General features: G+C 50.3%; 1 protein-coding gene across 2 annotated transcripts; it reads right to left on the minus strand.

Moving 5' to 3' along the window:
* Positions 1 to 670: 670 nt before the first annotated feature.
* On the minus strand, positions 671 to 27,854 carry P3H3 (prolyl 3-hydroxylase 3). Of its 2 annotated transcripts, XM_024111132.3 has the most exons (15): positions 27,099 to 27,854; positions 23,357 to 23,509; positions 22,869 to 23,052; positions 22,585 to 22,716; positions 21,211 to 21,344; positions 20,846 to 20,935; positions 20,355 to 20,407; positions 20,027 to 20,085; positions 19,032 to 19,156; positions 17,803 to 17,898; positions 17,043 to 17,193; positions 16,688 to 16,805; positions 2,955 to 3,030; positions 2,290 to 2,430; positions 671 to 1,402 (listed from the first exon to the last, which is right to left on the minus strand). In XM_024111132.3, the coding sequence occupies exons 1-15, from the start codon at positions 27,528 to 27,530 to the stop codon at positions 1,184 to 1,186; spliced, it is 2,163 nt and encodes a 720-aa protein (XP_023966900.2). In that variant the 5' UTR covers positions 27,531 to 27,854; the 3' UTR covers positions 671 to 1,183. The 2 variants fall into 2 exon arrangements, with proteins under 2 accessions (XP_023966900.2, XP_023966901.2); XM_024111133.3 differs by lacking the exon at positions 17,803 to 17,898 and having other exon boundaries at positions 27,099 to 27,670.
* Positions 27,855 to 27,937: the final 83 nt, after the last annotated feature.

The following is a 27,937-nucleotide window of genomic DNA, read 5'->3' on the forward strand; positions in this document are numbered from 1 at the left end:
GGGCTGGTGCAAGGATGTTTCGCACCATAGGCGAAACTTCCACCTTGCGTGCCCCTCCCCGAGCCCTGCGGCAGCTCCCCGCCCCCCCCATCCTGAGGCACCCCACCCCCCCACGGCAACTCCCCACCCCCCTCCGCACTGAGGCGCCCCCCCCTGCGGCAGCTCCCCACCCCCCGGATTGGGGAGCCGTGCAGCAGCTCCCCACCCCAGCTCACCTCTGCTCCGCGTCCTCCCCGAGCACGCCGTTGCTGTTCCAGTTCTCCCGCCTCCCAGGCTTGCGGCGCCAATCAGCTGTTTGGCACCGCAAGCCTGTGAGGGAGAAATGCAGAGTGGGGCGGCGTGCTCAGGGGAGGAGGCAGAGCAGAGGTGAGCTGGGATGGGGAGTTCCCCTGCGTGCCGTCCCCCACCTTGTTTGCCAAAGGCGGCCCTCCCCGTGCCTCCCTGCCCCAGCTCCCTCTGCCTAAATGCTGCTGGCGACCGGGGCGGCCGAAGATCCGGCCACTGCGGTGGCCACCGAAGAAAATGCCGCCCCCCAAATCTTAGTGCCCTAGGCGATCGCCTAGGTCGCCTAATAGGTTGCACTGGTCCTGATTAAATCTCCAATCCTTTCCCATCCACCAGGTAGAAGACTCTTCTCTCTCTCCAAATAGGCCCACAACTCCTGTCAGTCTCTGGTTGTTCATTCATCCTTTATTTCCTGCAGTCACACCCCTGACTCTCCTTCTCCCCATCTTGATCTTGGGACTCTCTGGTCTAGGGGAAGGAGGATGGCAGGTGGTTGGCCTGGGAATTCCAGATGCTTCTCTCATTCTCACCCAATCTCTGAAGAGTAAGAAAATCCCCCACCCAAAAAGGTCCCAAGAACCTTCCTTCCTCTGCTTTGCTCTTATATTAATATGGATGGTTCCACTGAAAGAAAGGACATGGGGGGAGCCTGGCTTCTTACTTCTGAGTGACTAAATAATTCTCAGGTCAAGGGAGTGAATACAGAGCTGGACACCAGGGCCCTTCCTGTTCTGCTCATGATGCCATCATTTCGTTTGTGACGTCACTGAGAAGCAAGCTGCATCCCTCCCCGTTTTTGGGGCGAGTGCACTAATAAATTGCCTTAAAGACCTCCACCCCATGTCCCAAAGCTACCAGGTCAGTGTGTGTGGCCCTGCCTCCTGCTGTCACGCCTTGCTCAGAACTCATCCCTGGCTCGCAGCTTCTGGGGTTGCTGCCCAGACTCTGAGCCTGACGTACGTCTCTGGCTTGTGGATCTGGCTCTTCCCTTGGGCACGGGGGGCTCTGGTGAGGCCCCACCACTGTGGTCAGTCCCCATATGCTCCTCGACATCTGTGTGTGACAGTTCCTGCTCCATGTCCCCCTGTCTCATCAGGTCCTCAGCCTCCATCCGCTCCTGCAACCAGAGAGTGAGAGAGATTTGGTACAACCCCTTTCCAATTGAGGTCTCCACCTTGCACCTCAGCACACATCCCTGCAATGGGACCAGGTACACTGTTCTCCCCAGTAGGACCCCAGCCCTATCCTGCAGGACTCACATATTGCCACCCTCAAGAGATCAAAAATCACGAGTAAGACCCTTAAAAATCATGAGATTTGCACACACACAAAAACCCAACCTCACAAAAACCCAAATCATAAAATTTTTAAAATATTTATTACATTGTGTTTTTTCAGTCTTTTTGTTCTCTGCCTGCCCATTCCTGTGTGCATGTCACAAGCCGTGCTGCTCATTTCCCCACACGGATTGGGTTTTATCCCCTGCTGCAGGAGCTCTCACTCACACATCAGCCCATCCCCTCTCAGCAATTAACACTGTCTCCCACCGCACTCGGTTTAGCCTCCTTAGTCCCCATCAGTTCAGTCCCCGCAGCTTCACCTGTGCTCCTCCTGGGGTTCTTCACTTCCCCTTCCAGGCCTGGAGCTGCAGCAGGGTCCCCCTCCCCTTCCCCAGGCTGTGGGGGAGGCTCTTCAACCCCCCCGCTACACCTTCCAAGGCTGGTTCTTTGGGGGTTGGGGGAGAGCCATCGGCCTGTCCTGCTGCTCCCTTCCCTGGGATTCCTACTGAGCTTGATAGGGCAATCCCTCTCCACTGCTCTCCCCAGTGGAACCTCACCCAGCCCTGGTGGGAGCCCTCACACACTGCTCCCAGCACTAGGCCCTGCTCAGGAGGAGGGGTGCGCTCACAAGCCATTCTCCACCATGGGACCTGACCCTGTCCTGGTGCAATCCCCCCAGGCTTCTCCCTCCATGGGCCCCTGACTACCCAAGGGGCGGCATTACCTGCTCTGCATGTTCCGGAGAAAGGGTATACCAGAGCGCAATGGCACAGCGCCTCCCATGGGTCACTGCCCATATGCCATGGGGATTCTCCCTTCCAGAGCTGAAGGCCACCAGCTTCCCACATTTGGGGCGCACCTGAGCCTGCCACAGAGAGGAGGAAGTGATAAATCCAGGGGTCTGACAGGCTACCTCCCTAGCCCTGTGAATGACCCTCCCCCCATCAGCAATTCACCTGGGAGGCTGAACTGGGGTATGGCTCCTGTAGCATTAAGGAAGTGGGCTTTGACAGGGACTCTAACTTCAACCAAAAGCTGCCCATGGACAAGATGGGCAGCAGGGAGGGGTAGAAAGGGAGAGAAAGAGGAAAAGGAAAAAAGAAAAGAGTGTTTGGGACAGAAAGAGAAAGACAGACACACAGAGGCTGGCAGAGGATGGGATACGGCAGCCAGGAAGGTGTTAACTTCTCCCCTGTCCTGAGATTTTCCTAAATTTGCCTTTGGCTGCCCCAATTTGAATCTGCTGAGTTGCTAGGGCTTTATAGGGATTATTTTGGAGTGGGTGGAGGGGCCTAGCACACAACTGGCTCCCCACCCCCAGCGTCTGCCCTCAGGGCTAATTCGCATCCCTTCAGCCACTCTCCTATCCTGGGCCAGGCTCAGACTTACCGTAACGGTCACTGCATCCACTTCAGTGAAGAACAGGTCCCCACCATGGAAGTCATCATTGAGGTAGAGGATCCCACTGTGGAAAGGAGGAGACAGCGGCTGGATAGTGAAGAGTCCTCATTCCCCAAATCTCCTGACCTGGCAAGGGGCTCCCTGCTGGGCTCAAACCTCCCACTCTCCAAAAAGGCTCTCAGGGTGATTGTGGAATTACAGCCCAGTGAGCTTTATGGCTCTGCCAAGGCAAACTGGTTGAAACAATAATTAAAAACAATAAGAAAACTCCTTGAAGTTCATGATCTGATGGGGTGCAACTTGCATGGATTCTACAAAGGAAAATTTTATCTCACTGATCTCTCAGAATGTGTCAGTAAAACAAAGGAGAATCAATGGACATAATTTATTTAGACTTTCAAAATGCTTTGATAAAGTTCCACATAAGAAGCTACTGAAGAAGTGAAGTCACAAGATGAGAGGCAGTATTATCATGGAGCAAAAATTGGCTCCAGTATAGAAAATAAAGAGTAGGAATAAATGGTCAGTTTTCATCCTGCCTAAGGATTAAGAGCAGGGGCCTCAAGGGTCTGTACTAGGTTTAATGTATTTATTAATGATCTGGAAAGGGCCCTGGGTAAGCAATGAGGAAGCAAAATCTGCAGATGACACAGCGTTATTTGGGTCAGTGAGTACCAGAGGGGACTGGGAGAAATGTCAGAGACACCTAAACACACTAGGGGAATGAGCAACATGGTGGCAAATGAAATTCAGCATTGATGAATGCAAAGAAACACACAGTGAAGGAAAATAATTAACCTTGTATGGTTCTAAATTTACTGTATCACAGCTGAGTGACAACCTTTCCTCAATGAGGAGCTGTGGTCAAAAAAGCAACCAAGATGCTAGGATGCATAAGGAATGGGATGGGTAATGACATGGAGAATACCATAATGCCTTTATATACATCACTAGTGCATCCTCACCTGGATACTCAGCACTGATCACCCCATCGCCAAAGGATACTGCAGAACTAAAGTAGTTCAGAGAAGAGCAGTGAGAATGATCAAGGGCTTGGAAAAACCATTGCATGAAGAGAGACTGAACAGACTGGAATCACTTGGGAGAGTTGCCTTAGAAAAGGGGGGGAATAAAAGGGGACTGGGATGGGGTGCATTCACCTCTTGCGAGCGCCCCCTGGTCGAGTGTGTGCGTGCCTGCACTTTTTACTCAATTTCCTTTGCTCACAGTGCCCCCTGTTGGCAACTGCACTTGTCAGCCAGTTCTTCGGTGATTCAGCCCTCTGGCCAAGTCACACTCTGTCCATGTGTGAAACAAACCAACCCCTTCTGGGGTACACAATCCAAAAGTCCCCAGTGTCCTGCAGCCCTCCCTGGGCTCAGTCTTTATGCTCAGTCCAACAGGGCCCATCATGGTACCCTAGGTCGGTCCAGCCAGGTTGAAAGGCTCCTACTCTGGAACAGAACAGCGTCCTGAGGGCTTCTTCCCTGGGGACTCCTTGCCTCTACTTGAGTCTTTAGTGACCCCAGCCTTCCTGCTGAGCCAGCTCTCTTGGACTCAGTTCGCTGACCACAGCTCCCTGCTGGGTCAGTCCCAGTAATGCAGCCCCCTTCCCTGGGATGCCATAGTTCTAATTCCCTTCCTTGGGGCATAGCCACTTCCCGCCAGTGGCTGTTGGGGGGACCCAGTCCTACGCACTACTCCAGGTCCTGACCCAAGGACCCTTTAAGTATATTAGCCCTGTGATTGCTGCTCTATGTTTCCCTGGGCCACTTCCCTGTAGCCCATCTTAGTTGAGTCCCAGCAGCCAACCAGAAGCTCCTGCCTCACTATCCTGGTTCCTGCCAGTAACTACCTGCTTTGCCCCCTGCAGCCAGCCAGGAGCACCTCATGCTCCTCCAGTCCCTGTAATCAGACTGAACTCTTACGGCCCTGCAGCTCCTTTTATACGTGTCTGCTGGGCCCTCATTGGCAGCTTCCTTCAGTCCCTTTCCTGATTGGCTGCATCCCATGCAGCCACACTAGTCAGTTTGGAGGTCCTTTCTATTGCTCTTTTTTAGGGGAGGTATGGCAGAACTGCGAGGCCTCCAGCAGGGGGCCTCAGGGCCTAGTTCACCCCCTCACAGGAACATTATGAAAGTCGATTCAATAGTGACTGGTCTAGTGAAGAGAGATTGAGAACTTCTGTTCTTCCTGTCTTGGAACACAAGAACAAGGGGACTGTGATGGTGTGTATAAACTTGGTGGAAAATGCGGGCATTTGTTCTGGGTCTGCTGTAAGACCTTGGGGAAAAAAATGGACATCAACAAATTGTTGTGCTGATGGACAGCCAACAACAGTGGGCGGCCCAACAAAAGCAGCAGTAGAACTAGCTGTTCCAGCAAACGGCTGCCCAACAATAAGAGCAGGCAGCCCAAGGGAAGGTGCCAGCTTCCTCTGGGCCCAGGGGATGCTCAACCCCCGCTCCACCCCAGACCTCGCCCCCACCCGACCTCTTCCCCCAAACCCTGACCTCTTCCCATCCAGTTCTGCCCCCCCTGCATGCTCCATCCCCATTCCTTCCTCTCCCTTGCAAAGCCTCCTGCATGTTGCGAAACAGCTGATCACAGCGGGCAGCAGGTGCTGGGAGGGAGGAGGAGGTGCTAATTGGTGGGGCCGCAGGCAGGCGGGAGGAGCTGGGCGGGGAAAGGAGAGACACTTGGCTGCCAGTGGATGCTAAGCTCCCACTGATTTTTTTCCATGGGTGCTCCAGCCCTGAAGCACCCATGGAGTTGGCACCCATGAACCCAACAACACCACCAGCAACATCAGCTCATCTGGGAGCTGGTGGCGTAACAGCAAGAACAGCAACAACACTTGGTTCAACAGGGTGGCAGCCATTTTACAACCCCACTGGGCAAGTGGGTGGCAACCTGGACAGCAATGACCATGAGATGGTCGAGTTCAGGATCCTGACACAAGGAAGAAAGGAGAGCAGCTACAGATGGTAGACTTCAAAAAAGCAGACTTTGACTCACTCAGGGAACTGATGGGCAGGATCTCCTGGGAAGCTAATATGAGGGGGAAAGGAGTCCAGGAGAGCTAGCTGTATTTTAAAGAAGCCTTATTGACGGCACAGGAACAAACCATCCCAATGTGCAGAAAGAATAGCAAATATGGCAGAGGACCAGCTTGGCTTAACAGAGAAAACTTGGGTGAGCTTAAACACAAAAAGGAAGCTTACAAGAAGTGGAAATTTGGACAGATGACTAGGGAGGAGTATAAAATTGCTCAAGCAGACAGAGGTGTAATCAGGAAGGCCAAAGCACAACTGGAGTTGCAGCTAGCAAGGGATGTGAAGGGTAACAAGAAGGGTTTCTACAGGTATGTTAGCAACAAGAAGGCCAGGGAAAGTGTGGGATTCTTACTGAATGGGGGAGGCAACCTAGTAACAGATGAGGTGGAAAAAGCTAAAGTACTCAATGCTTTTTTTGCCTCGGTCTTCACAGACAAGGTCAGCTCCCAGACTGCTGCACTGGGCAGCACAGTATGGGGAAGAGGTGAGCAGCCCTCAGTGGTGAAAGAACAGGGTAAGGACTGTTTAGAAAAGCTGGACATGCACAAATCCATGGGGCCGAATCTAATGCATCCGAGGATGCTGAAGGAGTTGGCTGATGTGATTGCAGAGCCATTGGCCATTATCTTTGAAAACTCTTGGCTATTGGGGGAGGTCCTGGACAATTGGAAAAAGGCAAATATAGTGCCCATCTTTAAAAAAAGGGAAGAAGGAGAATCCGGGAAACTAAAGACTGGTCAGCCTCACTTCAGTCCCTGGAAAAATCATGGAGCATGTCCTCAAGAAATCCATTCTGAAGCACCTGAAAGGGCAGAAGGTGATCAGGAACAGTCAACATGAACTCACCAAGGGCAAGTAATGCCTGACCAACCTGATTGCCTTCTATGATGAGATAACTGGCTCTTTGGGTATGGGAAAAGTGGTGGATGTGATATATGTTGACTTTAGCAAAGCTTTTGATATAGTCTCTCACAGTATTCTTGCCAGTAAGTTAAAAAAAAAGTATGGATTGGATGAATGGACTATATGGTGGATAGAAAGCTGGCTAGATTGTTGGGCTCAATGGGTAGTGATCAATGGCTTGATGTCTAGTTAGCAGCCAATATCAAGCGGAGTGACCCAGGGGTCTGTCCTGGGGCCAGTTTTGTTCAACATCTTCATTAATGATCTGGATGATGGGATGGATTGCACCCTCAGCAAGTTCGCGTATGTCACTACACTGGGGGGAGAGGTAGATATGTTGGAGGATAGGGATAGGTTCCAGAGTGACCTAGAAAAATTGGAAGATTGGGCTAAAAGAAATCTGATGAGGTTCAACAAGTACAAGTGCAGAGTCCTGCACTTAGGACAGAAGAATCCCATGCACTGCTACTGGCTGGGGACTGACTGGTTAAGCAGAAAAAGACCTGGGGATTACAGTGGATGAGAAGCTGGATATGAGTCAAAAGTGTACTCTTGTTGCCAAGAAGGCTAATGGCATATTGGGCTGCATTAGTGGGAGCATTGCCAGCAGATCAAGGGAAGTGATTATTCCCATCTATTCTGCACTGGTGAGGCCACATCTGGAATATTGTGTCCAGTTTTGGGCCCCTCACTACAGAAAGGATGTGGACAAATTGGAGAGAGTCCAGCAGAGGGCAACGGAAATGATTAGAGGGCTAGAGCACATCACTTATGCGGAGAGGCTGAGGGAACTGGGCTTATTTAGTCTGCAGAAGAGAAGAGTGAGGGGGGATTTGATAGCAGCCTTCAACTACCTGAAGGGGGTTCCAAGGAGGATGGAGCTTGGCTGTTCTCGGTGGTAGCAGATGACAGAACAAAGAGCAATGGTCTCAAGTTGCAGTGCAGGAGGTCTAGATTTGATATTAGGAAATAGCTATTTCACTAGGAGGCTGGTGAAGCACTGGAATGGGTTACCTAGGGAGGTGGTGGAATCTCCATCCTTAGAGGTTTTTAAGGTCCAGCTTGATAAAGCCCTGGCTGGGATGATTTAGTTGGGGTTGGTCCTGCTTTGAGCAGGAGGTTGGACTAGATGACCTCTTGAGGCCTCTTCCAACCCTGATATTCTATGATTCTATGATAAGTGTGAACCTAGTTGCTGGGACCTTGAGCCGCACCATGACTATGAACCTCCCAGTCAAACTCATGAAGATGGGGCCAGGCGATGACCCTGAAGCTCTCCTAGTCACTTTTGAGAGGGTTGCCACAGCAGCTCGATGGCCAACTGAACACTGGTCTGTTTTGCTGTCACCAAATCTTACCAGGACAGCTCAAGTTGCATATCAGAAGCTTGGTGCCACTGATGCCCAGGACTATGCCTACGTCAAGGCGGCTATCTTGGATATTTTTGATAGCATGGTAGAAACCCACTGATAGCACTTTCACCAGGAAAGATTTCCCCAGGGGGTCCTGCCCTGAGCAGTGCCCCAGAGTGTTTAAGGAACATTGGTACCAGTGGCTCCAGCCTGAAAAGCAGACTGGGGAACAGGTGACCAAACAAGTGGCGCTGGGACAGTTAATGCAGATTCTCCCAGCTCGGGGGTCAGAGTGGCTGTTGTGAAACTGGCCCAAGATGTTGGCTGAAGTCATCAGGCTGTCCGAAAATTATTTAGCAGCTGCGGGCCTGATGGCGTGAACATCCAAGACAGAAAATGCTCGCCCCAGGGGATCAATGACTGCAGACCACAGTGCCTGCTGTGGTGCCATCCTCCAGGGAACCAAATGCCAGGTCCTCCCCAACAGGCGAGCAGCATTATGACAAAACCCCATAAGCCTGGCCCCAAGGGGAGGAAAGGGGGTGGGGAGCCCAGTCCCAAAGAAAGGCCCTCCCACAGGCATCCAATTTCCCCAGAGCAGGCCAGGGATGGAAAAATCCCCTCAGCCAGGAGTTGCTTCTCATGTGGACAATGAGGTTATTTCAGCCACGACTGCACCTTCATGGATTGCTCCTATGGGTAGGCATTGCCAGCAGTCACCCGGGCTATAGAAAGAGGCTCAGCCAAGATGTTAGTCTCTATATGGATCCATGGAGTAGAAGTGCCAGCCCTAACAGACTTGGGGTGCAGCCACACACTGATCACAGAGCAATTAGCAGGACTCAGAGATAACCCAGGGGAAACCATCTCCCTCCAGTGCGTGCACAGCGATATCTGTTCATATTCCATGAGGGAGGTACAACTCACAATAGGAAGCCACACAGGAAATGTATGGGCAGGGGTAGCCTACCCAGTTAATTTAGGCAGGGACTGGGAATTCTTCCAGGAGGTCAAAAAATTATGAGGTAACAAACCCCTGAAAGGGAAATGTAGTAGAAATAGAGAGCCTGAGACATGAGGCCTTGTATAAGGGTCCCTGGTATAAGGCGTAAGGCCTGAACTAAAGTCAGGCCCCGTTACAAAACATGCCTACTTGCAAGTTCACTGAACGTGGCAAGAACAGGGCTAGTATTGCAAAAACACAAACACTGGAAGAAGTGCTAGGTTCAGGACACTTGCATAAACATATTCCAGAAGGATTGTACCAGAACATCCCGATACCAAGTTAAGGTATAAACACTCTCCCCAAAGATGATACAGGGACACAGTGACCCCTCCTAAAGATAAAGTCAGGATGACAGGGTGATGAATAGAGATGTTTTGATAGAACCAACATGTAAAAGGTAAAGGGTGGTAACTAACCATGACAGAGGGGCAATACGTAACTTGTATGTATCAGTGTAGAAAAGAGGGGTCACAGAGGATGTGTCTTTGTCCAGCCAAGGAGGGAATGGAAAGTCCCAGTGCTCCCTAAGCTGGTCCATTGTAATGGCCATACATGTGTTAGTGTCCTGTAGACACTAGGATATTAGGACTGTGCTTCATTGACAATAAGTAGCCTTCGCTACTGAACCGAGTCTGTGGTCTTCTTGGGCAGTTCAATCAGAGCCTGCTATATGGGCTATCTGGCCAGAGCCAGTGCAGCACACAGACAGAACATACACCAGCCACTGACTGACTACAGAAATGACCCTCAGGGAGGGGCCCTCGAACCTCAAAAACCTGAAAATCTAGCCAGAGTTGGGGAGATAGAAGATCCTGGTGAAGGGACTCAGACTCATAGACTTTAATGTCAGACGGGTCCATCATTATCATCTAGTCTGATTATATGCACACTGCAGGCCACAGAACCTCGCCCACTCACTCCTGTGATAGACCCCTAACCTCTGGCTGAGTTACTGATGTCCTCAAATAATGATTTAAAGACTTCAAGTTACAGAGAATCCACCATTTACAGTAGTTTAAACCTGCGAGTGACCCGAGCCCTAGGCTGCACAGCAAGACAACCCTCCATCCCCCGCGGTCCCTGCCAATTTGACTAGGGGAATATTCCTTCCCAACCCCACAAATGGCAATCAGTTAGACCCTGAGCCTGCGGGCAAGACTTACCAGCCAGACACCTGGCAAAGAATTCTCTGTAATAACTCAGAGCCCTCTCCATTAGTATCCCATCTCTGGCTGTTGAGGATATTTGCTACTAGCAATCACAGATTGGCCACATACCATTGTAGGCAGTCTCATCATACCATCCCCTCCATAAACTTATCAAGCTCAGTCTTGAAGCCAGTTAGGTTTTTTGCCTACAGTGCGCCCCTTGGAAGGCTGTTTCAGAATAGAAACTTTTGTCTACTTTCAAGCCTAAACTTGTTGATGGCCAGTTTATATCCATTTGTTCTTGTGTCAGCATTAGCTCTTAAATAACTTCTCTCCCTCCCTGGTATTTTTCCCTCTGATGTATTTATAGAGAGCAATCATATCTCCCCTCTGCCTTCTTTGGTTAGGCTAAACAAGCCAAGCTCTTTGAGTCTCCTCTCATAAGGTAGGTTTTCCATTCCTTGGATCATCTTAATAGCTCTTCTCTGCACCAGTTCCAGTCAGAATTAATCTTTCTTAAACATGGGAGACCAGAATTGCATCCACTCTTCCAGATGAGGTCTCACCAGTGCCTTGTATAATGGTACTAGCACTTCCTTGTCTCTACTGGAAATACTTCACCTGATGCATCCTAGGACTGCATTAGCCTTTTTCACAGCTGCACCACATTGGCAGCTCCTAGTCCGTGATCAATCAATATACTCAGGTCTTTCTCCTCCTCTGTCACTTCCAACTGATACATCCCCAGCATACAGCAAAAATTCTTGTTGTTAGTCCCTAAATGCATAACCTTGCACTTCGCACTATTAAATTTAATCCCATTTCTATTACTCCAGTTTACAAGGTCATCCAGATCTTATATGGTATTCCGGTCCTCCTCCATACTGGTAATACCTCCCAACTTTGTACTGTCTGCAAATTTTATCTGGGATATTTATTATCCTACTTTTTGTGCCAAGGTCAGTAATAAAAATGTTAAATAAGATTGATCCCAAGACCGATCCCTGTGGAACTCCACTGGAGCCCTCCCTCCAGTCTGACTGTTCACCTTTCAGTATGACCCGTTGTAGTCCCCCCTTTAACCAGTTCCTTATCCACCTTTCAATTCTCATATTAATCCCCATCTTCTCCAATTTAACTAATAATTTCCCATGTGGAACTGAATTAAATGTCTTACTGAAATCCAGGTAGATTGGTCTACTGTATTTCCTTTGTCTAAAAAAATCAGTTATGTTCTCAAAGAAGAACAGGTTGGTCTGGCATGATCTACCTTTTGTAAAACCATGTTGTATTTTATCCCAATTCATTTCTATGTCCTTAACTACTTTCCCTTTCAAAATTTGTTCCGAGAGCTTACATACAACTGAGATTAAACTAAAAGCCTGTAGTTTCCTGAATCACCTTTTCCCCCTTCTTAAAAATAGGAACTATATTAGCAATTCTCCAGTCATAGGGTATGACTCCCAAGTTTACAGATTTGTTAAAAATCCTTGCTATTGGGCTTGCAATTTCCTGTGCCAGTTCCTTGAATATTCTTGGATGGACCTCCTGACAGGAACAATGCCCCCCCACCCCCGCAAAAACAGGGGAAATAGACAACCTAACCATCTCCAGATGAAGACTTATTACGGCTAATGTAGATTTCATAAGTGAATAAAAAGATGACCTGACCCTGAGCAGGGCATATGGACAACTTGCCAACATCAATGGAGAGGTGGTAGATCTGCAACGGTCCTGGTCTGAACTCATGGAAGAGAGACTGCACCAGCTGGCCAAAGATTATCAAACCAGAGAGGTAAGAGTACAACTTTTAGTCCCAAAGAAAATCCAAGGGACCGTATTACAGCAGGCACATGCGGTAGGTTGTTGGAGACACTTAGGGCGAGAAAAAACCCTTGAAAGATTTTACTGACTGGGAGTATATAGTGAGGTCAAGGACTACTGCACATTGTGCACAGAATGCCAATGGACAGGACCCCAAAAGACCCCAAAGGCTCCGTTAGTCCTCCTCCTGGTGCCTGGAGTACCCGTCGAGAAGATTGGTATGGACCTGGTGGGATATCTGGAAAAGGGTGCATCCAGTACCAGTACATTCTGGTGATAATGGACTATGCCATGTGATATCCAGAGGCCATCCCCCTTTGTTCAACCACTGCAGTAACATTGCTACCAAACTGATGAAGGTTTTTGCACGGGTAGGGATACCAAAAGAGACACTGACTGACCAGAGGGCTAACTTTATGTCAAGATTAATGGGGGAATTATGCAACCTTTTGAAGATCAAGGCCTCAAAGATGTCTGTCTATCACCCTTAGACTGATGGGCTGGTGGAGCGCTTCAATAAAACATTGAAAGAGATGTTTAGAAAATTTGTGGTCTCAGACACCTGTCATTGGGATCAGCTACTCCCACCCTTCCTTTTGCCATCTGTGAGGAGCCCCAAGCATCAGCCAGATTCTCCCCATTCAAACTATTACATGGGAGGCAATCAAATGGGATCCTAGACCTCCTTTGCGAGATGTGGGAGAAGAGCCCCTGAAAAACCAATGTGGTGCAGTATGTGATCTGCCTGAGGGAGAAGCTGGTGACACTGCTTTTGCTGGATTGGTATCCATGGTGAAGAACCACAGCCTGAACAAAAATAACAGTTACTATAGCTGATGGAAGCTTTCCCCCAGTCTTCTCAGCACTGCCAGGATGCACCCACCTGGCCTACACATCATATGGACACCCAACAAGGAAAAAAGTTCCAAGAGAGCCTCCAATCCCTGCCACAGAAGATGTGGGAGATGGTTCCCCAAGAACTACAGGCCATGTTAGACTTAGGGGTGGTTGAGGAGTCCCATAGCAAGTGGTGGAGCCCCCTCGTGTTGGTGCTGAAATCTGACTCGTCAACCTGATTCTGTGTCAATTTCCAGAGAGTAAATGCTATATTGATGTTCAATGTTTATCCTATGCTTAGAGTAGATAACTTGCTGGACAGGCCTGGGGCTGCCAAGTACATATCCACTTTTGACCTTATGAAGGGTTACTGGCGGATACTTCTGACAACCATTGCACAAGAGAAGACAGCATTTTATACACCGTTTGGTCTCTACCAATTTCAGATCATGTCCTTCATAAAATAGAAATAGAGCCATGGCCACCTTCCAACACCTGATGGACCATGTACTTTGACCACATGGGCAGTGTGCCTTGGCGTACATCGACGACATCGTCATTTATAGTTACGACTGGAATGATCACTGAAGACACCTCACCATGATACTGCGATCCCTCAAAGAGGCAGGGCTAATGGCCAACCCAGCCAAGTGCAGACTGCCAGCCAAGAGGTGATTTTCCACAGCTATCTGGTAGGGGGTGGACATCTGAAGCTGCTAGTGGGTAAAGTACAAGCCTTGGAGCAATGCCCCATACAAAAAAGCAGGTGCGTCAATTCCTGGGCCTTGCTCGGTACTACAGATGCTTTGTACCAGGGTTTGCCACCATTGCAGATCCCCGGATAGACCTGATAAAGTACATGAGCCCTAAGAAAATTTGATGGTCTGAAGCCTGCGACAAGGCATTTAAGCTGAAAGAACAGCTAAGCCGAGAACCAGCGCTCTCACTCCTGGACTTTTCCACATGATTCACTTTGCAGACAGATGCCTCAGATGTAGATCTTGGGGCAGTATTTTCATAGGCGTTGATGGAGGAGAACACCCCATCCTATACCTCAGCCAGAAGCTGTTTCATTGAAAAATATCCTACTTCGTCATTGAGAAGGAAGCCCTGGCTATGAAACGAGCTGTCGACGCATTATGATATTATTTGTTGGGGAATCCTTTTAGTGACAGATCATGCTCCCCTTCTCTGGCTGAACTCAGTGAAGGATATCAACCGAATGATCATGTTGTGGTACCTTTGCTTTCAGCCCTATCGTTTTCAAGTACTTCACTGAGAGGGAGGGTCCATAAGAATGAAGATTTTTTTCACAGGCAGAGGGAAAATGAGAACCACCGGGGAGTACCCCAGCACCAAACTTGAGGGGGAAGGTGTGTGATGGGGTGTATAACTCCTTCAGTTTCAAGAGCAACTCTGGGCCCAAACGACCCCATGCTGGCGCACCTGCAGAGCATGCTCCACTTGGAGGAGGGAGCTTAAAAGGAAGCCAGACAGCTTAGAAGGGGGCTGACCAGGCAGGGGGAAGGACCTGCCTTGGGAGCCCCTGAGAAGGGGAGCTACAGTAGCCTTCTGTGACATTCTATACCTTGGGGGAGCATACTGTAACTCCCATATTCCTCATTTTCATATAATTGCAATCTTACATATAAAAAGCATGCCTTGTAAGGTATCAGGGGAAAGGTTATGATCTGCTGAAAGTCATTTCTCTATCCATATATGTGTATCATTAATGCATATGAAGTTATGAGAATTGTGTTGTATGGTGGTTACTAAAACATGCTGTAAGTTGGGGAATCAGCCAGATATTAGCTCCCCAGAGGCAACAGCAAGGAAAGTAACCAACGCCCAGGTGGGGTGTCAAACCCATTGTCCAGCAAGGGAGCTACAATGCAATGACTCACCTGCATGAGGCCACACCAGGGGAATTGCTCAACTGCTTGGAGAGATTCAGCAATGCCCCCCAGACATGCCTGGACTTGTGCTCCCCAAGCACATGGACTGAGGGTATAAAACAGACAGCGGACACATACTGGGCCCATCTCCTGCCCCCACCTATGCTGCAAGCAACCAAGACACTGAGAAGAAGACAAGACTCCAATACAGGAGATTGGCCCACGTTTAAGGAAAAAACTTGTATATAAAGGACTACAATATCCAGTGGGGTGAGAAAAACTGCTTAATCTAGTTGCTGCCCAGTCTAATAGGGTTGCGAGTTTAGACTGCGTGCTTATATTTTATTTCTTTTGGTAACTAACTCTTGACTTTTTGCCTATCACTTAATATCACTTAAAATCTACCTTTTATAGTCAATACATTTGTTTAATTGTTTATCTTTACCAGTGAGTTTGTATGAAGTGTGTGGCAAATCTGCTCAGGTTTGCAAAGGCTGGTGTATATCCACTTTCCATTGTTGAAGTGGTGAACCAATTAATAAATTTGCACTGCCCATCTTGAGCAGTGCAAGACGGTATATTCCTGAGGTACAGTGCTGGGAGCTGGGCGGATTTGACTCTGGTGCCTTTCTCTGTGTGATTCATGAGTAGCTCTGGGAGCATTCATGCAATATAGCTGGGTGTGGGGCTTCATATGCAGTTGTGCTGAGTGATCACAGCACCTGGAGGGGCTTGCTGCTGGTCACTAGCAAGGCATTGTGAGAGACAGCCCAGGCTGGAGACAGTTAAGGGGGCACAGCGGTCCCACAGTCCCAGGCTGCAACCCGGGGATCCCGTCACACCTTCCTCTGGAAAAGAGGAGCCTAACTGCTCGGCCCAGACAGACTGAAGGTGCTGTTAGTACCTTTCTCTGTTACCTGCTCACAGCAGACTGCAAAACTTGGACTAGACAGTGGGTGGTAGGAAGTGGCCCAGGGAGGGCGGCCTTAAGGTGGTGGGTTTGTGGTAACCTTTCCTGGGTTCTGGGTTGGATCCCGATGGAGTGGAAGGCCAGGGCTCCCCTACCAACCCCTCTCCACAGTAAGGAGAGCATGGCCCAGTAACCATTAGGCAATGCTTCCAACAAGCACTGACCATCACAGGGACACTGTGACACTGAAAGGTGGGAAATTCAGAGCTACAAGAGGAAATGCTTTCCTGCCCAACTTGGGATTACACCGTGGACATCACTGCCCCAGGAAGTTGGTGAGGCTATGCACTTAGCAAGATTCAGAAAGAGACTGGACATTCCTATGGATAACAAGCTATCCAGAGTTGTCATAGTTAATGACCACAAACATTTTGGAAGGGATGTTAAACCTCATGCTTCAGGGCTTACACCAATCCCTAACAATTAGAGACCAGGGTGAGACCTAACATGGGGGGGGGGCAGATTATCCCACATCTGCCTATGGGGTGTTCCGCTCTTCCCTCTGAAGAAGTTGGTCCTGGCTACAGTCACAGACAGGACACTGGACTAGTCATATTCATAGATTCCAAGGCCAGAAGGGACCAGATGTCAGGTCTGCTCCAGTCTGGCAATCCCTCTGTTCCTGTGTAACTCTGGGGTCCCTCTCCCCCTGCAGTGACAGTGCTCTCTGGAGCTGGGGAGATATTCTCACCACCCACATTCTCAGCTCTGGGTTCCCCTCTAGTCTTACCTGAAGTCCCTGTACATGTAGGCAGGTGGTTCTCTCCAGCATTCTTTCCCCTCAGGATCCAAGAGACAGTTATCAGCGTGAACTGGGTGACTGAGATCCATGCGACCATCCTGGTCCCCTAAAACGGGACATTGCAGAGGAACATTCACACCTTAGGAGGATACAGCAGGCAAAGTGCACTCTGAGTGTGAGGGGAGGGGACACCGCTGGGATTAGGGGTGAGCAGGAGCACGGAGACTGAGCATGAGGGGAAGGGACACAGCTTGGATTTGGGGTGAGCAGGGACAGGGGGATCCTGAATATGAGGGGAGGGGATTCTCTAGGCGGAATATGGCTGGGATTGGGCTTTCTTTACCCTCTACAGCCGTGCGGCACACGAGGTGTGTGAATGAGAAATGGAGCCTTTTCCCAGGGGTGAAATAGGACTCTACTATTTTCCGGGATTTCTCGCTGGCATGCAGGAGCAGTGTGGCATCTCTCCAGTTCACAATCCCATCTTGTGCCAGCTGGAAGGTAAAAACAAGCTTGTGAGAAACCTTAAGCGTAAAGAACATATCTGTGAGAAACAACATGTGTGTGCAAGGGAGCAGCATGCCTGTGAGAAATCCTGTGTTCATACACATGCATAAGCAAGGATATGAGTGCGAAACTCCTGTGATTGTGCACTTGCAGGAGAGAAAAAAGCCATGAGAAATATCACCTCCATGCAGGTGTATACAATGGAGAAATAGGGCCATGAAAAACACCCACCTGTGTGCCAGTGGGAAAGAAGCACTCTGGGAAACAACAGAGGAAACAAAGCCCCTGAGACAGCCACCTGCAGAAGCAGGATAGAAACACACAACCTGTGCCTGTGTGAAACAGTGCTTCCACAGAAGCAGCCTGACTGTGCTCACGGGACGGAAATGTGCCCTGGGAACCCCTCACCCCCACACGTAAGAGAGCAGGCCTGTGAGACAGCACATGGACATGGGCCAGAATGAGGAGAACACTCCTGTGAACTCTCACCCACCAACAGGCAAGTGAGCAAGCAGCTGGAGCCCTAGAAACTCCCTGAGACAAGCCATGCCCATGGGATGGGACCCTAACACATGCAGAGGCACTAAGCCGTTTACCTGCAAAGCCTTTAACACTGTTAACCCTTCAAATCTCTCATGGGGGGTGTGAGGGGACTGTCTGCCCCGGTAACCATCTCCCATGCCGCCAGCTGCCTGAAATAGATTGGAAGGTAGTTTCAAACCTGGTGTCCCTCCTTCTCCCCTCCACCCTGATGTTGTAGCATCTCTGCTGAGGATGGCAGCACTGGGCTAGTGCCCCTGTAGGCTCCAGGGGCAGTGAGTTATATGGGCCCATGATGTCCAGGCTCCAACAATATTCAGGGCCCGGGGGCCCACCTCCACCAATGTTTGGGGCCCAGATCCGGCCCCATCTGCCGCCCCTGCACACTCCCCCACGGATCCCCCAGCCCACACTTGTTGCCCCCGCATGCCTCCTCCAGTCCCGGAGCATCCCTGCCTCAAGCCGGTGGCTGCCCCCTGCAGCTCCTGGCATCAACTACCACCGCAGGGTCCTAGCGCCCCCCCCATCCACTAGTGCCAGGGCAGGCTGACCCTAACCCTGCCCTTCTGCCTGGGACCCTTCCGTTTTCCGGTGGGACCCTTCACCAGCACAGGGGGCCGCCCCGCCCACAGTCACCATTCCTGCCCCATGCTGGGCAAGGGGCAGCCCCACCCCCAGTGAGGCTACAGTGAGGGGCGGCAGCAGGGGAGGAGGCGCACGTGATGACAGACACCCCCCCCAACACCCATCACAAGGGAGGCAAGGGGGCTTCCTGGACCTGAGAGGGGCCCTAGGAGCACGTGCAGTGACAGTGGTGTGAGGTGAGTGTGCTGCCGGGAGGGAGAGGGGGGCCCCTCTCCCGGAGCTCGCTGCTGCTGGCAGGGAGAGGGCTGCGGGGAGTCCTCCTCTCTGGCCTGCCTCATCCCCTCATCCGCAGCCCTGCCCCACCCCAGAGCCTGCAACCCCAATCAGAGCCCTCATGCCCCCACACCCCAACTCTCAACATCCCTAGCCCTGTGCCCACTCCTGCACCGTGAACCCCTCATCCCCGGCCCCACCCCGCAGCCCTCACCCCTGCACCCCAACCCTCTGCCCTAGCCCTGAGCCTCTTCCCGCACCCCAAAACCCTCATCACCATCCCCACCCCAGAACTCTCACATTTTTACATTATTTAAAAAAAATACATTGGCTTACAAGGCAGGTGTGGGGGGCGGGACTTGGACTTGTTCTGGGCACCACCAAAAATTATACAAACCTGCCACCCCTTGTAGGCTCCTGTCCTCACCTTTGCCAGCCGGAGAATGTCCTTACATTCGGAATCAGTCAGGACTCTGTCAAAGACGACCCGCTGGGATCCATTCAGCTGGTGAGAATCCATGGCGACGGTGATGCCCTCAAAAGTGAATGGACCTGGGCCGGGGAGAGGGAGAATGGGCTCAGCCTTCTTGTGGGTTCTGCCTGGATCTGCAGAAGCAGCTGAAAATCCAATAAGGTCCCTAGACTACACCGCAAGGAACAAAATCTAGAAAACACTTAAATCACTCTCAGATCTTGTCCCCACCGCCTACTCCTAGAAACACAATGAAAAGTTTCAGAGTAGCAGCCGTGTTAGTCTGTATCTTTTTCCTAGAAACACAGTGTTACTGATTTCTGTTAGTAGTTTGCAGGGTCGGGGGGGAGGGAGGCCTTGTTTCAGAGTTATCAGCCCCCTTCATTCCCCATATCTGATCTCCGGACAGAAGAAATTATAAACATGCCCAAGCCAGGGCAAGATCTCCTGCATGTTACCACAGAGCATCCTCGGTAGCCAGGCCTGGCCCAGACTGAGCCCTGTAGGAGCTGGGAATACAGGGGTCTGTGCTGGGCTTATAGCTGTAGTAATGTAATAATATATTTCCAAGCTTAGCAAAGCCTCTATCTCCTCTTCTCTCCCCCCTGCAGAACTGATCCATCTGTAACTGAGCCTGTTGGACTGACATGGCTTAAGCTCAACAGGTCCACACTAGCTGCTGAATCATGACACGTTTGCTCTACAACTACATTCGCACTGTGCTAAGTTGTTCCAGCTGCAATGCCCTCAGGGCTCCTACTCCACAGTTCCCAGAAGGAGTGTATACTTGGAGATTGGCAACCTGTGCACTGTTGGGTAGTGATGGGAGGCAGCTAGTCTGCATCCCCACTGGCATTAAAATCATTGAGCCTGGAACAGTAGAGGCTGGGGTAATATTTAGCCCTGCCTTTCAGTGGTCTCTGTCTCCCATTCCAGGCTCTTTTACTCACCCCTCTGCTCCTGCTCTCCCACATCCAGATTCTCCAGCCTCTGCTTCTCCCGATTCTCCCTCGGGAGCAAAGAAGAGACACAGACAGGGGCTGTCAGTATCCAGAGATATAGTCCCTGTCTCCCTCCTCAGTCAGACACTCAGTAATAAGTTAGAGTCATAGATTCCAAGGTCAGAAGGGACCATTGTGATAATTTAGTCAGACCTCCTGTAGAACACAAGTAATACACCCCCATCTCTGCTAGTTCACCCCTTTCCCTTCCAGGCATCATCACTCCCATACTCAGCACGCCTCCAACTCAGTCCCAGTAGGCTGGTTTGGCTCTTACCTGTGTTTCTGCTTCAGACTTCCAGGAATCAGCTCATCAGGGGTCCAAGGGTCCTAAAGAAACAAAACCAGGGACTCAGTCACCCAGCAAACCACTCCCATGCTGGATCAGACAAACGGACCTGCCTAGTTCAGTGCCCCATTTCTGCCCAGAACAGATTAGACCACTGGGCCTGTCTAGTCTGTGTCCCTGCCTCTGATGCTGCTCAAAGGGATGCATAAAGTCCCAATATTGCCCCACATGGGAATTCCTTCCTGCTCCTTCACCCACAGCTGGGGCTTATCTCGGGTCCCAGGAGCAGGAGAAAGGAGGGTTTTGAGGATCTTCTTTTCACCTCGGAGGTCATTCTCACTCACATCAGTGTCTAACCCTTACAGTGCCACGATAATACCTTGCTGTAATGAGTTCCACAGATTAATGAGCAATAAATTGCCCTCATGAGACTAGGGAAGGGAGAACTCAGCCCTCTGAAAGAAGATGCAGCTACTTACAGGGTCATTAAAAGTTCCTCCCAGATGCTCCACTGCATAGTAAATCAACTTCTTCTCCATCAGAGACCTCTGCACATAGCGCTGAATATTCTGGAGATGCACACAACTGTCAAACAACTGTCCCACAAAGGGGATCCAACCCTACCCTGGGGAGACCCCCATCTATACCCCAACCCCACACAAGCATGCTGATTCTGCCCTGATGATCTGTATGTGGGGGAGTCACTCTCCATCTTCATTCAGCCCTCGGCTCTGCACACCCACACATAGAGGCATCTCTCCCCAATAGGACCGCAACGATGGCCCAGCCATAGGGGGTGAGAGGAAATTCAGAGAAAGCAGAATTGGAGGAGTGTTGCTGGTACCTCTCTGGCTGTCATTGATGCTTCCTCTCCCAGCTCCGCCTGATACCTTTTCATCTTCTCCAGCGTCAGTTCATCCGAAGGATAGAAGAGCAAGTAAGAAGCAGCACATTCAGCAGCCAGTGCCTGGTTCCCAACTGGGACAGAGGCAGAGAAGGAGATGGGCATAGTAAGGCTCTGCAACTATGGCTCAGATCCTCAAAGGTATTTAGGCATTTAACTCCTATTGAGATCAATGGCCATTAGGCACTTACATACCGCTGAAGATCTGGGACTATGAAGCTATTGTTATTAGTAAATATTTTATAAAATGGCAGCGTCCAGAGGGCCCAGTCAGGATCAGGGCCCCATTGTGCCAGCCGCTGCAGATGCACAAAAAGTCGCTCCCTGCCCTGACAGGCTTATGATCTAAAGGCAGAAGCCGACGAAGGGTGGGCGATGGGGCTACAACAGACAAACAGTGAGCCTGGGGAAGAACTGGCTCAGTTTGCTAGCTCCAAGGAGCTTTCTCAGTGGGGTTAGAAGGTTGTGGGGGGAGGGGGAGGACAGGAGAAGGGAAGGATGGGAAAAGAGACTGCCACAGCTTGTCACCTGCCTGGCTATGATCAGCAGGCTGGGTTTGGGAGGCCTCATGGCATGGGTCAGGGGACTGGAGGAGGATGAGGCAGTGGCTGTTTGGATTTTACCCGGGTGTTTTCCCCATGCACAGGGGGCAGCATGGGAGGGAGCATGCGGGGCTGAAGGGAGAAACTGACTGGTGGTGGTGGGAATACTGGCAAAGTGACCATGGGGATCAGTCTCACTAGATCAGCCAGGCAGGGCAGAGTTAATTCACAAAGGGCCTTTCTGGGAAAGCCAAGGGGTTTGTATCTGACAGGGAGATGTAGGGGGAGCCGGCAGAGGGAGGCTGACATGGTCAGAGCCCCGAGAAGGTGATTTTAACAGCAGCGTTCTAAACAGACTTGAAAGGAGGAAGGGCTGGAGAAGAAGAGGTCACCATAGTCAAGATGTGAAATGAGGGGGGTGGGGCGAGAGTTTTGGCCATGGGGACAGAAAGGAAAGCCCAGATTTTAGAGAAAAGGGGCCAGATTAAAAATGATCTGAACATGTGGGCCCAGTGAGAGCGGTAATTCAAAGACGGACCCTGGCTTACGGGCCTCAATGCCTGGGAGGATGGTGAGGCTGTCCATGGTGATGGAGAAAAGGAGCAATGGGGATGGGCTTGGAGGAGAAGAATCAAGAGCTGAGTTAGGCTTGCCCATCCACCTGGTATCACACTGCCCCAGCTGGGTACAGAAGAGCTGGGCAGCTGCAGGGGCTTCCTCTCTCTACTCGCTAGTGTCACAGCACCACCTGCTGGCCTGTGTCTCTGCTTACCTTGATCATAAGCAAACTGCAATAAATCCAAATGGGATGGTATGAAATCGTCTGTGGCTGAAACCCGTCCTGGCTTGGTGGCAACTTCAAGGACACAGTGCTGCCTGCACTTCAGGACCTGAATATAATGGGCTGAAATGGAAAGAGAGGGAATGAAGGGCAGCACCTCCAGCAGTATAATAGTTCCCCCTCTGCCAGGCCAGGATGCTGGGAGATGGAATGTGTCCAGAGTAGGAAGAATGACATGTTCAGCAACACAGCACCCCTCAGTGCCTCTACATTACCTGTGATGGCTTCATAAAGGCCAGGTTGCATCTCTTCCTCTGTGCCATCCTCCTGGGGCCCCTCGCACAGAGCTCGACAATCCTCCAGTGCCAATAGTACCTCTTCGAGTGACTCCTCCAGCTTCACAGCAGCCTGCAGGTACTCTTCCACATTGTACTGCTGCACCCCAGTCTCGTATGCCTCCTGCAAGGAACAGTGCCGTGTTCCCTGGTTAATGTCTGGGCTCCACCCTTCTTGCTCAGTTGGTAATGGGTTACCCAGGACTTTGGATCACTCAGAGGGCAGCGCTGCCATCTAGGGGTCTGTTTGGATAATACATTGTTTGTATTGGCTATGGAAACCCCCAGGTCTCAGGCTGTGACCCCTGTGGGGAGATGGAGCAGGGGTGGGGAAGCCAGGCTTTATCTTGGGCCCTGACCACTAGGAGTAATTTGGCAGGCTTTGCTGAAGTGTTCCCCAAGTGTACAGATCTCCATGAGGATCTCACCCAGTATAGTGTGGCCTGCAGATCTCGGAAACTCTCTAGCTTCACCCCTGCCATGCGCTGATATTTCTCCATGTCCTCACGCATCTGTAGGTGCTGAGGATTGGCCACGAAAAACGTGTGAGCTGCTGACACCGCTTCATCCAGCTTCTTCAGCTGCAAAGACAAGACAGTCCAGACAGAGCAATTGCCATGTCCTGGGCAGACCCTTCTCATATCTAAAAATCCCACCCCACCAACCGCTTCCCACATGCCTTTAGCTGTCCTTGCATTGGAACTGTTTTTGTAGAATAGGCCTAAAATCAATGTGCCATGTTGAACCCTTTGGATATGATGAGATGCGAACTCATCCACATACCTCCCTCATTTCCCCATCTGCCTGCCTGAGCCTCCCACCCTATTTTATGCCTCATCCATCTTCCATGTCCGGCATTGTAGTTATTATTGTAGGACCTAATTATAAACAGTGTCATGCTGTCCCTTGCTAGACGTGATGGGATGAAACCTCTACTCTGGTGTTCCCACCCATTCCTGATTTTCTTTCACTCTTCCCCAGCTGATTGCCTAATTCTGGAGGATCTACACACAAACAATACACTATCCTGCTTGCTGGGTGAGTGGTGGTGGGCCAGACATAGGCTGTTCCCATTGTCAGATTGGTGTCTCTTTGCTGGGTAGCCTAAAAATCACAGGGGGCAGGTGTGGGAATGTAAGAGTCACTAACACCTGTGCATATGCACAACCCTAGCTTGACAGTGGCACTAGGGCTGGAAGCTGGAGAAGTAGAGCCAAGACTCCAGGGTTTTCCCCAGGAATTGAAATTAGGGGGGGTGTTTGAATTTACAGGGAGGGGGTCAGGGCCGATGAGGGGTGAGACCGTGAGGGTGAAGGTGGGCTGTATGGCACCATAGTAAAAACTGAAAACTGACCATTTTATTAGATTTAACTCATGTTTTGAAATTATCACACAAATTAAAGTTGGCTACTCAAGCATTCTATGAAGCACGACATCTACATCCTTCTTGGTTTCTTGTTATAATTTTGTACAACTCTGTTAATGAACTTCTTGAACGCAACGCGTTCATCTTTGGTGGCTTCTCGTGTGTCCAGTACTTCCATTCCTTCAATTGATATGCTCATTAGTTCATTCACATGATCAGGCAGAAGGCGACTTCTTTCAGAACATAAAATTCTATTCAATGATGAAAGAGAACACGCAACTGTAGCTGTTGTGACTGGGAGTAGCAAGAGATGAATTCCTACTTCTTTCATCCCAGGAAACATAGCATAAAGATTGGGTCGAGCCACTAGTGATGATAAAAAAGAAGTTGAAGTCAAATCTTCATTCATTTGTCATATGATATTCCACTCTGTGTTCAAATTTTCTATTCTGTCCTGAGCACATGGCAGCCTCATTGCTGGTAGTGCCTCACTTCATTCAACTGTCAGTGTTTTATAGGACAGGGATCTGTAAAAGCTACGTAGAGGTTGAGTAGAATCTAGAAGTCACTGTTGTAGATTTTTAAGAATAAAGTCTGTGTACTTTTTCAGTTGTCTTAAACACTTCTTGTCCTCTTCACTTAAGGATTCAATATAAATGCCTTCATTAGTCAACTTCTGGACTGAAGTCTTTGCTTCTTCCAGTACTTTTTCAATGGATAGATCTCTGATTGATTCAAATGTAGCTTCTATTGCTGGACAAAGATCTACTACTGTTGTAGCAAATGCCTGGATGGCATTGTTTAATGACCCAAGTGGTTTCAACAGTAGACTTACAGGAGAGAAAATGGCAATAGTCTTCTCTGAACGTAGAAGCAAAAGTAATCCACCAGCCTCACTACTTAGATCCATCCCAGCTTGGTAGATACTTTCAAAGACAGTAATAACAGCTGGAGTAATTTTAAGACAACAGCCAAGGATCGCTCATGAGAAAGCCAGCGGGTTTTCCCAGATTGGAATAATTTGAACTTCAGTCCCAGTATATCTTCTATATTTTCCAAGATATTCAGTCTTTTTGGACTCTTGCTGAAAAAAGAATATAATGAAGACATTCAATTTATAGCTTTAAAAATGTCTTTTGAAGAGTCTGCAGCTTGTACTAGTGCAGTGTGTATAGGAGAGATTAGGGTTACACTTTTCTCTGAGCAAAATTTGTACTCCACCATGTCTTCCAGAGAAGTTTGCAGCTCCACCAAATGCACAAGCAGCCATCTGTTTGGGGTCCAGTTGACAAGCATTTAACTCTTCTAAGATGTGGGTCGTCACAGAGGCAGCCAATGTGTTTTCTATAACTTGAACATGTAGAAATGCATCTACTGGCCTACCACTGACATCAAGATAATGTACACAATGACTTAATACTTGCCCATTTGCATCAGTGCATTCATCAGCCATGTATGCAAATTTTTTGAATGTGGTGAGCGAGGTCTTCACTTTTTCAACTGTTGAGTCTTTCACTGTTGCACTATATGCTTCTAGCCCGTCAGTTGAGTTTCTTGCAGAAAGATAGTGAACATTTGCTGGTCTTGTTCGGAACCAGTGTTCAACTTCAGGATGAACAAGTGACAATGCACTTAAAATTGGCCTCCAGTTTGTAATGTGTGGTATCTCTTGCTTAAATAGAAAGTATGATGCCACACCCATGTTTGTTCGCATGTCTCTTGAGGTTCCACCCAGCTCACAGTGATTTCAGCTGAGCTCTCAGTGGGGGAACCTTGCTACTAGTGCAGACTGGACCCTCTCTTCCACTTAGACCTGATTATCAGTGATTTCAGCTGTAGTGGTCACTTAACAAAACAAAAGACAATCTATGGAGCCTAATCAGCTCTGTCTTTAAACAGTGGAGAGGGGCAGGTCAAATAGCACTTGTGACTCAGGCAGGGCCGGCTTTAGGCCGATTTCCCAGAATTGGGCCCCGCGGGTAAGAGGGCCCCGCGGGTAAGAGGGCCCCGTGCCTTAGGCTCACCCAGCAGCAGTCCGCTCTGGTGGCATTTCGGCGGCGGCGGCAGCGGGGGGGTGTCCGCTCCGGGGTCTTCGGCAGCATTTCAGCGGTGGGGGCTCCTTCAGTGCCGTGGAAAACCCCCCGCCGCCGAAGTGCCGCCAAAGACCCAGACCGCCGCCGGGTATTCGAATCGGGCACCACAGGTCCTAAATCCGGCCCTGGACTCAGGCAGACTATCAAGCAAAACCACCTGTCCCCACCCTCTCTCTTGATGCCCTCAATCAGCACAAGCTAAGTACAGTTCTACTGCCCTTTACTCATACAATAAGAATAACATTTCATTCCCCACCCCCACATTCAAGTGATTTGTAACCCAACCCCAGCCAAAATCTATCACTTGGGCAACACAGCTCTGTTTGCTGGATACCTAGGTAGGTGTGACTGTACATACAATCTGGTCCTGAAGCCTTTCCCCTCAGCCCCAGCTCATCACTAGCTGTCAGGGAGAGCTCATTTAGACTTTGCTTACAAATCATAATTTGGCCAATATCACCAAAATGAATGCACTGACATCATCATAAAAACAAAAGCTGTATAAGGAAGCTAGTCTATGTTCATACTTTTCAAATCTATTATACTTTTTCAGATACACATTTTATCATACACTTTATATGCTTTTAAAGTGTGTATTAAGGTTTCAATTTCAATTCAAATTTCCAAACAATCCCTAAATTGGCAACACTGCATATAACTGTCGTGTAGCCACATCAGCAGCGGGGATAGGACCTTGCTCCCTCCCCTCACCTGGAATAAGGCCACCTGGAGGTAGTTGTAGGGCTCCCTCTGCTCGAAGTCCTCCTGGATCTCCCTGCTGGCCCTGTGAAGGGAGGGCTCCGAGCCCAGCCGGCGCCCCAGGCACTCCCCCAGGCACTCCGCGCGCTGCAGGATCCTGTCGAAGAAGCGGGTCTCCCAGGAGGGAGCGGCCAGCGGGCCCGCGAAGCCGGCCTCTTCCCTGCATCTGCCCTGGCAGCCGCGCCGCGCCACCAGCAGCTGCGAATAGCTGTGCAGGGCGCGCTGCAGCAGCTCGGCCGCCCGAGGCCAGTCCCGCGCGAAATAGGCCCGGACCCCATCAGCGTAGAGCAGATCGTAGGGGAGCAGCCGCCCCGAGCCTGGAGAGAAGAGGGACGTGCCCGGGCCAGAGAGGGCGAGGAGGAGGAGGAGGAGGAGGGAGGCCATGACAGAGCAGGGGGAGGGGGCTGCAAAGGGCTGGCCGAGTGCAGGGGAGAGAGAAGACGCACCTAAAGGAAAGGGCTCGGGGCAGAGGGACTCCACCGCGGGGCTCGCTGGAAGAAGGAGGCGGAGGCGCTGCTCTCGATGCTGTTTGGCTCGGATGGGAGAGGGGAAGTTGGATGCAGAGACCAGGGAGGCGCTAGGGGTTAGAAATTCTTCCCAGAACTTCCCAAGTGGCGAGCCAAGGCAGCGGAGCGGGGCCTGGGCCGTGTGCGTGGCTTGTTTGGAGGGAAGAAGTCTGTAGAAAGGGATTCCCCTCCCTGCTGGTCCCTTACACCCGGCCGGCAGGAATCAAATCTGGATCGAGCGGGGTCAAGCAGAGGGGGCATTTTAGCGTTCGCACCCAACCCACT

Source organism: Chrysemys picta, chromosome 1 (assembly GCF_011386835.1).
Source record: "Chrysemys picta bellii isolate R12L10 chromosome 1, ASM1138683v2, whole genome shotgun sequence".
Taxonomy (NCBI): domain Eukaryota; kingdom Metazoa; phylum Chordata; order Testudines; family Emydidae; genus Chrysemys; species Chrysemys picta.